General features: G+C 40.4%; 1 protein-coding gene across 2 annotated transcripts in view; it reads right to left on the reverse strand.

Annotated features, from left to right (window-relative positions):
• Window positions 1-356: 356 nt before the first annotated feature.
• The window catches only part of cacng3b (calcium channel, voltage-dependent, gamma subunit 3b), a 34,176-nt gene continuing 20,088 nt past the window's right edge, over window positions 357-14,444 (reverse strand). Inside the window, exons 2-4 of one of the 2 annotated variants that reach the window (XM_084424788.1) lie at window positions 10,089-10,172; window positions 3,917-4,057; window positions 357-3,139 (exon numbers count right to left, since the gene is read on the reverse strand). In XM_084424788.1, the coding sequence (XP_084280914.1) occupies window positions 2,646-3,139; window positions 3,917-4,057; window positions 10,089-10,172 (719 nt within the window). In that variant the 3' untranslated portion in view covers window positions 357-2,645. The remainder of the gene's footprint in view (window positions 3,140-3,916; window positions 4,058-10,088; window positions 10,173-14,444) is intronic. The other variant, XM_084424789.1, reaches the window with a different exon arrangement.

A 14,444-nucleotide genomic window follows, 5' to 3' on the forward strand; every position in this document is an offset into this window, starting at 1 on the left:
GACTTAGAGTCTGCGTCAAAGTTGCATTCACGGCACGAGCCGTGATGTTTGATTCATGAGCGAATATAAACCGGTTCATTTGAATGAAAAGATTCACGAAACAGCCTTGAACTCACTACTTCACTGAACTGCGAGTCATTTTTCATTATAACTTTATTGCAACACAAGGTATTCTAAAAAAGGGTAGTTAGGTGCAATTGTAATTGTAAATAATATGGAGCCCTATTGCTGACATAATAGATGAAAAGGAAAACCAGTTAGACTTTTCATTAAAGTTTATGAATAAACATTTTTATTATATATATATATATATATATATATATATATATATTAGAATAATGTGCACCGATTGTACCTGTAATGTGCATTAAGAAAGTAAATCAGGTCGATTTTGATTTCATGTTGACTTTAATATTTTTCCATCCCTGATTCTGAACCAAAACCCTGTTTGTGCATTATTTCAAATAAGACGGTCAGTTTGCACACATTTTGTGAAGAAGACAAAGAGTGCATTGTTGGCATTCTTGAAACTGACTTTATTTTTCTAAATCTTTAAATATCTCTCCGACTATTATCTTTATTGATGTAAACTACTGTATTTAAAAGGTGTGCTTTTTTTTCTACAGCACGTATCGAGCTGAGACTGCTGTTTTCATTGAGAGGTCACGTACACAATGTTGCAGGCCTAAGTGGTGAGTGACAGGGCCTAAGACTCTATGGATGTGATTGGCTGAGCAATAACAGTCCTGGTAAAGAGGAGCTGATGCGATATTGTGATGGAGATGAAGGAGCAAGCGAGCGAAAGCGATGGGTGCTCGGAGTAGGCAGAAGAGACAGGCACTAGGTGCTCTGAGAGAGACTTGAAGGGTTAAACTGTTCAACTGTGCCGGACGCACTCTGGTGGACTCCTTCAAATATGAAACACTTAGTTTTGGACCCAGAACAGCACGATTTCACAACATAAAGTGGATCCAAACAAAAGGCAACATTTACAGTAATATTTCCAGTGAGGCGGCAGATCTTTAGCATGACTTCAGTAAGCTGAATGAAATAAAACTGGAGATGAGCGACTGGCTTGCATGAATCTGAAAGCTAAAGTACATGCACGTCAGCTTTTGGGGGTTCTGAAATGAGGTGAATTTCTGGAAAAACTACATTGTTATAGATGTTTCAAGATCTACTTCCATTTCTACCTAACTGACACATGGATTAATAATTGTGACCAATGCAAAGGAAAACTTATAGTATACATTATATCATCACGTCTGAATGTGTTTTGCATTTTGAATTTTTTTTCTTTCAATTGAACAATTTTAAGGGCAGATTTGTTGTTTTCTGTTGGCTAAACTTCTTTAAAGCCCTTGTATGCTTGTTGTTTGAAAACCAAAAGCCCTTGGAGTTTAATATTAATCAGTATGATATTGATAACATTAACTAAGCAACTAAAGTACAGTATACATTTATATTTTGTAGTTAAGTTCAGTATAGCATTGATGTAGCATTAATGTAGATAGAATGAGCAGTATATATTTTCAAAGAGGTGTTGCATGTTCATAAGCATAGCGTTTGTTGTTTGGACTGGAACCTGAAAATCCCATCAGCCCATTTAGAGGCTTGTCTATTCATGATATGTGAAGGATCCAAGTACATAGGGCAGGTCCTTTTGACTCTTGATGCCCAGCTTTTGGTGAACAATATTTTCTCTAAAAATATTTCAACAATACACAATTAAGAAATCTACATTTGGCAGCCAACTGCTTTTCTTTCGCTAACAGATGAAGAAAACTCTACAGCAATAATGACCACAATATCCATATAATAAGCACAAGGGCCTCCAATAAACCTGTTATCAAGGAAATCTCACAGAAAACCTTTCGTTATATATTATTATTTTTTTTAAATCTCAATGAAAACAATGTAATACCAAAAAACTTTGGTGGGCTAAAATATCATATTTAATAACACGCACTTTAACCCTGTTATAAAAGTTTATGCAGGGGAATCTGGGGTGTTTGAAATGGAAATATTGGAAGTAAACGTAAAAAAATAAAATAACTGCGTGAATGGCATGCAGAGCCCGGCCAAGTAGCCCGTGGGCAGTGTGTAGGTGGGATGAGTGGGGGTGATCAGCATTAGACAGTGGCACTAGTTGTGGGCTCAAGTTACGACCCGGGAGAGAAACCAACAATTGTATACAATCTTGTGATTGTGAGGCGGCACTCACAGCTATGGGCTACTGAGCTGTGCATAAGGCGAGTATCGGGACAGCCTTTCGGTTCATCAGTCAGAAGCGGAACAATCCTCCCCTCAGAGGGCATCACAGTTTCGCTGGGCTACCTTTGTGCACTTTAGGAACTTCAATTCCAAAATGAATGACACTGAGGAGAGGACTAGCATTCTACTCGAGTAGCCCTTAGGGGAAGGGATGTGTGACTCAGGAGAAACAACAGAAACAGTGACTGAAAAATGAGGATTAAAAGGAAGCACCAATGATCTAACAATTACCATCTATATTATATATACTGTTATAGAAAGAGGGTTATAGCCCTGCAGGCCTCGAGTGAATTCTTCTTCCTGCTGGGGTCCAGCTCAAGTCTGTGGTTGTAACGTCTTGGCCATGGCACTTCCTCTGTGCTTATACTCTCTCAGACTGGAGTGGTCCTCCTGTTGGCAGCATCTTTGAAGTCCTTAGCGTTGGAGTTGTGAGCCTGCAAAAACTCCCTCTCGGAGTTGAGCAAGGCACCCATTGCCGCCTTGGAGGGATCCCTGGACAGGGTGTACATGGAGATGTCTGCCGCAGCGGGGCCCGTGTACCCGCTCTTGCCCATGGGCGAAGCGTCACGAGAGGCGGGCTCACTGGAGCGGCAGCTGGAACGCCGGCGGAAACGGTAGCGGTAGCTGGGGATGCGACTGAAGGCCGATTTTTTGATCAGCTCGGTGCGGGACTTGGCACGCAGCTTCCGGTGTTTCTCGATGAACATGTGCACGGCGAGCACGCCCACCATCTCGGCCATTATGAAGGACAGGGCGCCGAAGTAGAAAGACCAGCCGTACGAGTAGCTCTTCTTCGAGTCGCTCTGGCCCGGGTCACCTGAATTGGCAGATATGTACACGATAATGCCGATGATGTTACTTAGGCCTGCGTGAAGAGTAAAAGCAGAGGAGAGGGCGAGAGAGAGAAAGTTATGGCTCAGCACGCAGCTGTGGCTCATCATTCCGTATCATTACACAAGAATGCATCGCTTATCAGCCATGCGGAACAAAGAAAAAAAAAAGAACAATTGAAACATTTTAATTAGCTTTTTATCATCGCCATCACATTGAAGGATAAATAATTACCAGTTTGCAGTTGAATATTTAGATCATAACCAATAGGATGAGGCGATTTGAAGCACATTGTTGTGTACAAAGCAACGCTCAGTCATCGGCAGTGCGTTCGCTGCAATCATGAGGATTGATTCATCATAATTCAGTTCTAACGGAGGGAGTTGGGCTCATTTGTGTGCTCATGAGGTCCTAATGGGGCCTTCTCTAAATATTTGACCAACATGCAGTTCTGTTTGAGGATCCCCGTCTGCCACCCCTTTCCAGGCCAGAACTACAGCAGTGGGTCAATATGCTGGCCTGCTGTTTGTTTACACTGCTCTAGCCGGCCCATCCATTTCCTTTGTCAATAATCAGAGTTAATCTGGGAAGTCAACACGGATCTGCAGAGTCTATGGGGAGAACGACATCCTAACCTGTCTGTGAACTAATCTATTTTCAACATGCTGTATTCGGAACCCAACGATACTTTCTATCATGTGGGGAAGCCCTGGATTGGACAATTGACAGTGGTAAGAGTGAAATATGCTAAAGCTAAAAATATAAACAGGCTGAGAGCGCTCGCACTGATGCCGTGGGTTTAATCTCTTACCAGCAGAGACAAAGAAGATTCCAGCACTGAGGATGACATTGTGTCTGCTCCTGTAAAACTCACTGGCAGCCACACACAAACCTCCCATGAACAGAAGCCCAACGCTCATGATGGGGAAGATGCTGGACGCTCTCACCGCTCCTGAGGGATGATACAAGCAAACCCAACCAAATTAGTGTCACTGTAAAAAGTACAGAGGGAGACTCACACTTTTACAATACAGTTCACATGTCAGGAACTATATTTTATATTCAGCAGAAGGATGCCACTCAATTATTTTGAATAAAGCGCTAAAAAGTATACTTAATTTTGCTGTATGGAAAAAAGCAACCTAGACATTCAGCTAAATAACTCCTTTAGAGTTCCACTGAAAAATCAAACATTTCAAAGATCATGACATTTTTGGTGAGCTATCCCTATAAGCTTTACTGACATAATTACTTATTTTATTATGATACACATAGGTTGGTATGTTTTAGATTTATGGTATAAATCAGACCGTCTCCTCTGCTCTTCTCTCATAGATGTTAAGAGAATTAAAAAGCAATACAGAGGTATTTGGTCTAATAACCAAGCATTCGAAGGTTCCATCCCGAGTGAGCCATCTGATGGTGCTCTGCCAAAAGAATGTCTGTGTTCAGTTAAGTCGTCGCAGATTTGAGCACTGCAACACACAGCATCTGTCCAAAATGCCTCATACTTCCATCCAATTATTTGCGGACAGTTCTGTATCAGAAAATGCAGCACACATGGGGCTTCTCAGACTAGCTGAACTCCTCGCTCCTTTACTCTGCCTCAGATCAAGCTTGATCAGCCTCTTCAGAAACAGGATAAAAGCTAAAGGAGGGGCGTCTGAGAGTGTCAGGATCAATGTCAATAGCCTAGTTGACTGCCCTTATCAGTACTCTATTGCTATGCATACCGCAGCACTGCAGCATTTGCCCTTCTGAGCGCTTATCCTCTAAGAAATAAATATTTTGGAACAAGAGGGGCAATCATGTCTACAGATGAAATAACCAGTGAATGTGATAGGAAAATGCATTTGTTTAGCTTTTTCTGAAATTAGCTTTTACATTATCCTTTACTGCATACATGTAATAATTGACACTGATGTTTATATTTACAACAAAACACTGATAGCTATGTAGGTCCACTCTTTATAAAAACAATGCAAATCAATGAACCATTCATGCAAAAACCTAACGTTTGTATGCGCTGTAAGGAAGTGTTACACAGTCAGACTTGCATGCATTAAGGAAGCTGACAGAATGTGATAAAAAAAGAAAAGAAAAAGGATTTACCTCAAATTTGGATATACTTATTTTTTATAAAGATATCTGAAACAATGTGGTGGACATTTTACGGCGCTATATGCCAAAATTACTATTTGTTTTAATGGCTCTTAAATGCTTTGACCGTTTTAATAGATAAATACATTAAAATATATCAGGTAATAAATAGGTATAACAAGTCAAAATTATTAGGAAGGGAATCCATTGTAAAACAAACAAACATCTGTGACGACCCCTAATGGGAGCAGCCAAAAGACAGAGAATACATCCAAATCAATGACATAATTATGTTTTCTTGCAAAACCACTGAACTCCCTCTGTGTGACTGTGTTGAATTTCTTTGAACTGCAGTTCACTTATTCCTTTTCCTATCACTCCAATTGAAATTTCAATTCAATATCATGTATGGCCTTTTCAGTTAAAGGAAGCCAATTCTTAAATGATGAATTCTGAAAAGTGGAGTAACTTTTGCCATTTAGTCTATGATAAAATAATACATGACTTTAAAAGTTGTTTGAGCATTAAACAGATGTGCATTCATTGATGATCAAATGGGGTCAGTTGTTAATGAAGGCAACTGCAGTATGGTTTCATTGTCTTTCTATAACAAATGTCACTCTCCTTCCCTCTTCTTCATTTCTCTCTTTCCTCAGTGGATCAGCAGTCTCCCATGGCACACCTCATTAATATATTGGTGCCCAGGGGAAGACAAAATACTCCTCCATCATCCAATTTTCCTGCCATCCTTGAAAAATGGATCAGTGGCCGAGCTGTGCTTAATTACAGCTGGAAACGGGAGATATTTATTGAAGAGGATTGTACAGAGCATTAGCATGCAACAAAAGGGATGACATCTGCGTCCTTGATGGGTCCATCGCCTCGCTGACAGGTAAGATCTACGTAGGGTAATACCTCTGTGGGATGACTTAAACATTTATTTGTGCTTGGCTGAGACTTCCAGTTTGAAAACTGGATGGATGGGCCTCTCTGGCTAACAAGCCGAGGTTATCAGCCTAGCAAATCCCCTGAAGTCTGTGCGGTGGGCATTTTGTACACAAAGATGTGCAGGGCAGAATGTGAAATGCCCATCTGAACCCGCATGCAGAGCATGTTAGGCCAGAGGACACGGCCCTCTGCTTCAAATGAATAACAGAGAAATTAGAACAATGCTCATAGGGAGAGACAGTCATCTCAAGGGTAACTAAAGTACGCTATGAGAGAGACAGATAAAGATCGAGGGAATCAGAGGCAGAGAAATGAACCATTTTGACTGCATTTCCTTCATAATCAGCTCCACATTTTGCTCACAAACGTATATTTATAGTGCTCATGAATGTATTTCACTGCATTGTTTACTGTGAATGACATACCAATAGCAGGATAAACAGAGCAGCGAAAGGAGCTATGCCTCTGGTCTCCTGTTTTCTCTCTATCTTGCCTTTAAAGTCTGGGTAGGATGTCTGTATTTTTGGTTTGCACAAACAGTCATGCCGACACTGATCACGCTAGACTCATCTCCTGTGAAACTTCAGTCTAAGACGTCTAGTGTAAATAGTTATTGGCTGTGGTTTGTTGTTTACATGCAGTAAGATCTCACATCACATCAGTCTCGCCATAAATCTCCAGTGTGGAAGGCTGCTGTTGGACTCGTTATTAAAGGAACAGTTCACCCAAAAATGAAAAATTACATTGCTGCCATTATTTACTCACTCTTTTGCCATTCCAAACTCATATGCTTGTAATTTTCTTCGCACAGAACTCAAAGAAGAATTTTATTTGTAAGAATTTTCACTCTTTATATGCAACAACAGCACATCGTTGCTGTCAGAAGGAAAAATGCATGTTACAGAATTTATTGTGAATGATTCATCTGTTTCTTTTTTGACCATATTATTTCAAATTGATTAATCACAATTAATTGCATAAACATAAAATTGTGTGTTTACATAATATGTGTGTGTGTGTGTGTGTGTGTGTGTGTGTGTATATATATATATATTAATATATATGTCTCTGTGTGTGTGTGTGTGTGTGCGCGTATCTCAGTATATATACATTTACACACACGCACACACACACACACACACACAAAGGACCCACAAGTGAACCATACTCAGACCACCTCTCTTTTGAGGTTCAATTGAGTCCCCCTTTAAATTCTGGTTCACTTTAACTGACCTGGGTTTGGTTCATATGTGCAAACACCCTAAACAATGCCCCTCAACAATCAACTGCAAGCTCACCTTCATTTTTGAGTGCAAAGCCCACATCTCAAAATCCAAACAACAACCGATGCATAGATCCAAGTCCCCACCCTACATTTCTTATTTTTCGATAATCTGTACATCATGATATGGAAAAAAAGATCTGACTGTCGCTACTTCCGTTTCATTGTGACTAGAAAGTATGAGAGGAACGTGACTACATTCTACTAACATATAGGGGGCTTAACCTATGGTACTAGTCCATGGTACATTTCATTAGAATGCATAACCCCTATAATTGCAAGGATGGTTATCACTTGCCCCCACTTAACTGGTATACTTGTCAAAAGTGTATATAATTTAAAAAATATATTATTATCATTAAATCATTATTATGCAAATTACATTATAATTTATAATTGCACCTCTAAATGCCTGTTAATGTAAAAGGTCTAATTATAGATGTCCAGGGTGTATTTATGGGTCATTAGCAGAATTGTGAGTATTCCCTCTCCCCACGTATTTATTTAAATGACATCCTATTGATTTGCCTGCTTTTGATGAATGACAAAACTGAGAAAACCACTGGTAATTTAATGATTTTTTCCCATCTGCAATTTTAATGAAAAACAAAACAAAAAACAGACATAAAATAAAATAAATAGATGTGGTTAGATGGTGGGGAACACATGAAAAGAATTAATTTTAAACCAAATAAAAGTTAAATAAAAGACTTGTTTGACGTTTGATGCTGCGCCATCAAGGTAGCAATAGTTTTCTCAGTTCATTTATGCGTAAAGATTCTTAAAAATGTTTTACGTCTGTGTTTCACAGGAAAAATCCAGAATTCAGGTTTGGAACAACATGAGGGTGAGTAAATATTGAAAGATTTGGAATTTTTGGGTGAACTATCCTTTTAATGTATCACTGTATGCACTGCAGCAGAGATTCATAATCACAGGAATCTGCTGGGCGCCTCATCATAAATTATGTAATTGACATATGCATTAAAACACGCAAGCAAAAACACACAACTGAGAGAACAAACATATTCCAAGAATATGTACGAATTTACATAGGGGAGCCAGTTAAAGAAGATGTCACTTAAATACTACAACCAAATGACCATGACAGTGTAAAGGCTTTTGGGTAAGCATGATTTATCACTAAGCATAAACCATGACATGCTTGAATGCGTGCATCTACTTTGTTCGGCTTCAGTCACCAAGCAATTTCAAGACATGCTGCACCTAATCTATACGATGGTAAAAAGTGTGGAGGTCATTGCAAAAACTGAAGAAACCTAGCAGGACTAAACAAGAAAAAATCCATCTCACCAATATGACCCTTCTCTATGCACATGATCAGTCTGGGTGATTGTGAGACAGTGTGAATAAGATATGTGTTCGGTGGACTTCTGAAAGTTCTCTCTCTGGGTCGGAGTTTGTATTCAAGTATAAATTCATATGTCATTTGATGTTTATATGGTTTATGAGAACACCATTTATTCAGTGCACAACCAATACTACAATATTGCTGTATGCATTCAATATTTGTGGTCAGAAAGGTATTTTAATGTTTTTGAAAGAAGTCTCTTATGCTCACTAAGACTGCATTTATTCGGTCAAAACAACAGTAATATTGTGAAATAACTATTTTCTATTGTAATATATTTTAAAATGTAATTTATTCATTTTCAGCATCATTACTCCAGTCTTCAGTGTCACTTGATCCTTCAGAAATCATTCTAATATGATGATTTGATGCAAGAAACATTTATTATTATACATTTTATTATCTTGTTTTTCAAGATTCTCTGATTTCAAAAGAACAGCATTTATTTCAAATAAAAATATTTGGTAGCATTATAAATGTCTTTACCGTCAATTGAATGCATCATTTTTTAATTAAAGTATTAATAATAATAAAAAAAGTCACTGACCCCAAACATTTGAATAGTGTACATTGACACTTTTCAATAATACCAACATGAATAGTTTATTATAAATAACATTTATACATTTATATATAACTTAAAAAAGGATAACTCCAAAAATACAGTAACAATCATATTTTGTGTATCTTTTGGTTTTTTTTACATCTAACTGTCCAGCTATTATCGTTATTATTACTATTATTATTATTATTATTAACAGAGACTTTCTCATAAAATGGTGTCAGGCATGAAGGTGCACCTCAAAGAGCGCTTGCTAAAAATCGATCGACCAAGTAATTTTTAGTTTGTTTTGATTCAGACGGGACCAACAGTGATGATGTCAGAGTGGGTGAGTTGTTTGTAATTAATTACTAGCATTTCGACCCATTAAAGCAATTTGTGGGCCATGATAGGTAGGCATTATCACACCCACTACACAATCAGCCAATCACAGTGGCATGGAGGCACTACGTCTCCTCAAATGACTTATCGCCAGTATTATACCATTCCCTGGCCCTCACATTTATGTCACAATAGGGTCTCAAGAGAGGTTGCCTCCCAGTTTATCTGTTGGACACTGTTACTTCATAAAAAATAGTGATTTACACAGTATTTGAGGTCATATTTTGAAATATTTGTTTGTTTTGTAGTCGATTATTTTCTCATCTAATTTATTTTGAAGAGCTGTCTTGCCTCATCAGAGAAAACGCCCCTGATGTGTGGTGTTTTGACAGACTTACGTAGTAAATACTCTGCTGCATCCTGCTCATAATCTGCATCCTCCGGAAAGTGGTCAATCTTCTTACAGACACCTCGAAATGTTCCTGCAGCCATGAAGAACAGAGAGCAGAGAGAGAGAGTAAAATACCATTAGTCTATTTTTTTTGCATGCATGTGTTGGAGTGCATACAAATACACACAGCCCAGGAGTCAATTTTTTTTTGTGTAAATGTGTCTTGGTGTGTTTATTTTGCCGGATTTTCTTATGCATTTATCAGGTCAATGAGCACAGTCCTATAAGCTGCTTGCTATGTATATGTGTGTGTATGTGCACGTATGCATGCCTTCTTGTGCATTCACTCACAACCCATTCACTCGGCTGTGCGCTCAAGATGACAAATGAACAAAAATAACGTTTCTGCCCTCGGGCGTAACATGTGACCAGCTAATGAAGAGGTTTATCGTACCAAATACATGTGCCCTATGTAGGGGGAAACCATTCTGACACACGCTGTCACATTCTCCTCTGCATTAAAGGAGGAGTACACAGCTCAAAGACTCGGTTTGTGTTTGAAATGTTCCCATTTTAAGCAATACTGATGCATCAACTTCTCTGTAGCTAATATCAATGCACAGTACTGTTCAAATTGACCAAAAATATTTAACACCTATTTTATGTTGAGATTAAAGGTTCCAGTTCCAGGGGGGTTCCAGAGATCCCCAATGGTTTACATCATTTAAAATAAAACCAACCTCTTATTTTCCATTCAAATTCTTTTGATGTGCTCCTTGGACTGAATCTGAAAGATATTACTGAAACATTAACCCTCTGTTTTATCATAAAACTATTATGTAATTCTCAAATATGTAAACTGGTATCACAGCAATTACACACTGTAGAAAAAATATAATAAAATAAATCAAAATAATCAACTGTCAGGGGTGTATTTCTATTAGTGTCTGCAAATATCACCATTATCACCAAAAACTTTTCACTTGGAAATACATAAAATGACATATGACAAAACTATTGAATATCTATTATATTAATATAATGAATAAACAATAATTCATAAATTAAATGTCTAAAAAATATCTAAAATATACCATTTTATTGAACCTGAAAATACAAAAAAGTGCAAATAAAGTATCAACTGGAACAACCAAATGTTAAGTATTTTTTAAAACTATTAAAATGACATTGGCATCTCAGACCACAAACTAATCAGCCATTGAAAAACCCATATTGATCAATATACCATTTTGAATAAGAACATGTGTGTACGACTCTGAATTAATATCGAACATGCAGCACCCAAATAATCTGTATAGACCAACTTCATGATTTTATTTTCCATGGGTCTGCATGTGTGTTTGTGTGTCAATGGAATGCTTTTAGCCATTTTGTTTGAGAAAGAGACATAAGAGGTCTCTGTGGTGCATGGTGAGGGCTTTCAATGATTCAGAGTGAATCAGGGCACTCGGGCTCCTTCAGAAATGCCCTCTGGCTCAGCCCGCAGCCCTCTTCCACCATCACTGTCTACAGGTGACCTGACAGACTGGCCATTCAAAGCCATTCAGCTCTATTCACTCCCTCGAACACACAGACACAGGCGCACATACATCGCCTGCTCATAACACAGAGATGGAGGGAGAACAGAAAAAGAGTAGGCGATAAGGGCTCTGAGAGAGGGATGGTTATTGTCATGGTGACTGTGACTGCGGTGACGTATTTATGCTTTAAGTGGGAAGGCCTTTAACATGATTTGAGTCCTCAGATATTAAATTATTTGAATTTTTTAATACGATCGAATTTTTTTTAGAAAACACGTAAATGATCATTGATCAATCATTGTCTTCACATAGAGCTTGCAACGTACAATGTTAAAGAATTACGAATAATTACAAAGTGGTTTTATATTGCACTTTATAAACACAGCTTTTATCAAAACAACCTTGTATCACTATATGAGCAATTGTATATAATGGTAACAGTATATATTATTTTATACAATGTATTTTTTTTAAATGCTGCCAGAAATTCATGAATACAATACTGTATATATTATAAAAATACAGGATAAATAACCAAGGCAAATGCACATCTAACACTGACGACGAAAAACACTGAAAAGAGAAAACTCTTATATGAAAAAGGGCTTATTTGCACAGAACTAGATCAAAACTAGCTGGCAGAGGGAAACACCAATGAGGAGACAGGAATGAGGGAAGGAGCCAGGGAGGAGATGATGGAGGGAGGAACCAGATAAAGACCCGGAGCACCACCAGGAAGAAGGCCCATGGCGGAACCGATGTTGGGAGGAGCCAGAGTTCCGACCACCAGTGGTGGAGCCAGGATAGTTGGAGACCCAGACGGAGCCGAGAAGACACAGAGAGCAGGCGACACTTTAGGTCCTGGAGGCCAAGGAAGAGCGGCTGAGATGATGAGCGGCCGAGGTGGAGACATGGTGCGGGAGAACTGAGGTGCAGCCAGTGGGACCGAGGACCAAGGCAGAGCCCGATGGAGCCGAAGGGGTGGAGGGATGAAGCACAGCTGAAGGCCCGGAGTCAAGGCGCAGGCAGAGCGACGACTGACCAAGGCAGAGCCAGATAGACGAGGGAGCCCAGTGGAGCTGTAAGGATGATGGTCCCAGGTGAAGCTGAGGGAGGGAGAAGCCAAGGTGGAGCCGACTGGTCAACGGGCTGAGGTGGAGATATGGGCTTGGCAGCCCAAGGAGGAGCCAGAAGATCCACTTGCCAAGGCAGAGCTGGAGACCAGAAGACCAGAGACAGATCCGTGCAGCAGACTGGAGCAAACATACCCCTTTTCCACCAAGGCAGAGCTGGTGCTGGTTCGGAGCCAGAGCCTAGTTTCAAATCGGTTCTTTGTTTTTCCACCGCCAAAGCACTAGCTCCGAACCAGTAAAACTGGTTCTTAAGTAGCACCAAATCATTGCAGGGTCTAGAACGGAGCCAAGAAAGAACCGCTTGCGTCAGGGGCTGGGGGCGGGGTTACCGTGACCAACAAGACGAATAGAAACTTGTGACCGCCATTTTTAAATAGCAGCTAGTCGAGCTAATAGCAGCTCATTTATAATATCCGTCTATGTAAGTTACGGCGAGCTGCACGAACGCATTGGATTCCGATGTATTTTTGCAAACCCATGAGCATCCATAGTATTGCAACGTCCGTTATTGTTGATGGCTTGTTCGAGATGCATCGGAGCGGCGAGGACCGATCGGAGCTGCGGGAGTGTTTGGAGAGCATACGACTCCTTGTGCTTTTAGATCGCTATCGCAGTGCTTTGATGTCATGCGGCGATCGATCTGCGAGAAGCCGATGCATCTCGAACAAGCCTGGCGTGTTTGTGTTTGGCGCTACCGCACTAGCGGTTGCTGGGCAACATGAGACGTATACAGTGACGTAAGATCTGGCTCTGTTGTGGCTCTCTAGCCGGTGGAAAGGCAAACCGGTTCTTAGTAAGCTCGTCAGTCGAACCAACTCTGAACCAGCTTTGGCTCTGGCTCTGAACCAGCACCCGGTTCTTGTTGGTGGAAAAGGGGTAACAGAGGTGGAGCCAAGGAACTGAAGGGAGCCAGTGGAGGCAGGGTTGAGGAACTGTCTGGCTTCCATAGAAGAGGGGGGAGAGGGAGGCTTGGTGGGACCATCACAAGGGAGATGGACCAGCGACGCAGGAGACTTAATGCCGGGCAGGTCCAGCGGAGACGCAGGAGACTTGAAATTGGACGGGACCAGCGGAGATGCAGGATAATTGGAGCTGGGTGGGACCAGCGGCGACAGGAGACTTTGGGGAATAACCTCTTCCAATTCCACAAAATATTTCACAGAGGCCAGATGCAGCTCACCCTCAGCGGCTGGTGTGTGGGTGGGGCTTCCCTCCATGCCCTAATACTCTACAAGCACAACCACAGGGGCGAACGATGTTGCCAGCTCATGCAACTGGTCAGACTCTTCGTTGGACTTAGGCTTCGGGGCGATGAAAGGCTCAGGCGTCCGTTCTGGCGATGGCGTCGTGGCATGCTCAGGCTCTGCGTCTGAGTCTGCGGTTGGCTCTGGCGTTTCATCTGTGAATTACATTAAAGGCAGCAGGCTGGGCTCTGGACTTATGAAATGTTCCAGGCATCGAATAATGGCTTCTTGCCATGTTAGGTCATCCAATTTTGGCAGCTCCATTTGGTTATAATAGTTTGCTCCCATCCAGTAAATCGTATAAAACAAAACACATAAAACCGGGCAGAATAATTCAACAAGGAAAGCCCTTTATGAGCGAGAGCAATGAATGGTGCTGCTTTATCCATTTTGTGTTTCATCGTTCTGTCACGTTATAGTACTACAAGGCACGAAGCAGAATTAA

This window comes from Rutilus rutilus, assembly GCF_951802725.1.
Source record: "Rutilus rutilus genome assembly, chromosome: 1".
NCBI lineage: Eukaryota > Metazoa > Chordata > Actinopteri > Cypriniformes > Leuciscidae > Rutilus > Rutilus rutilus.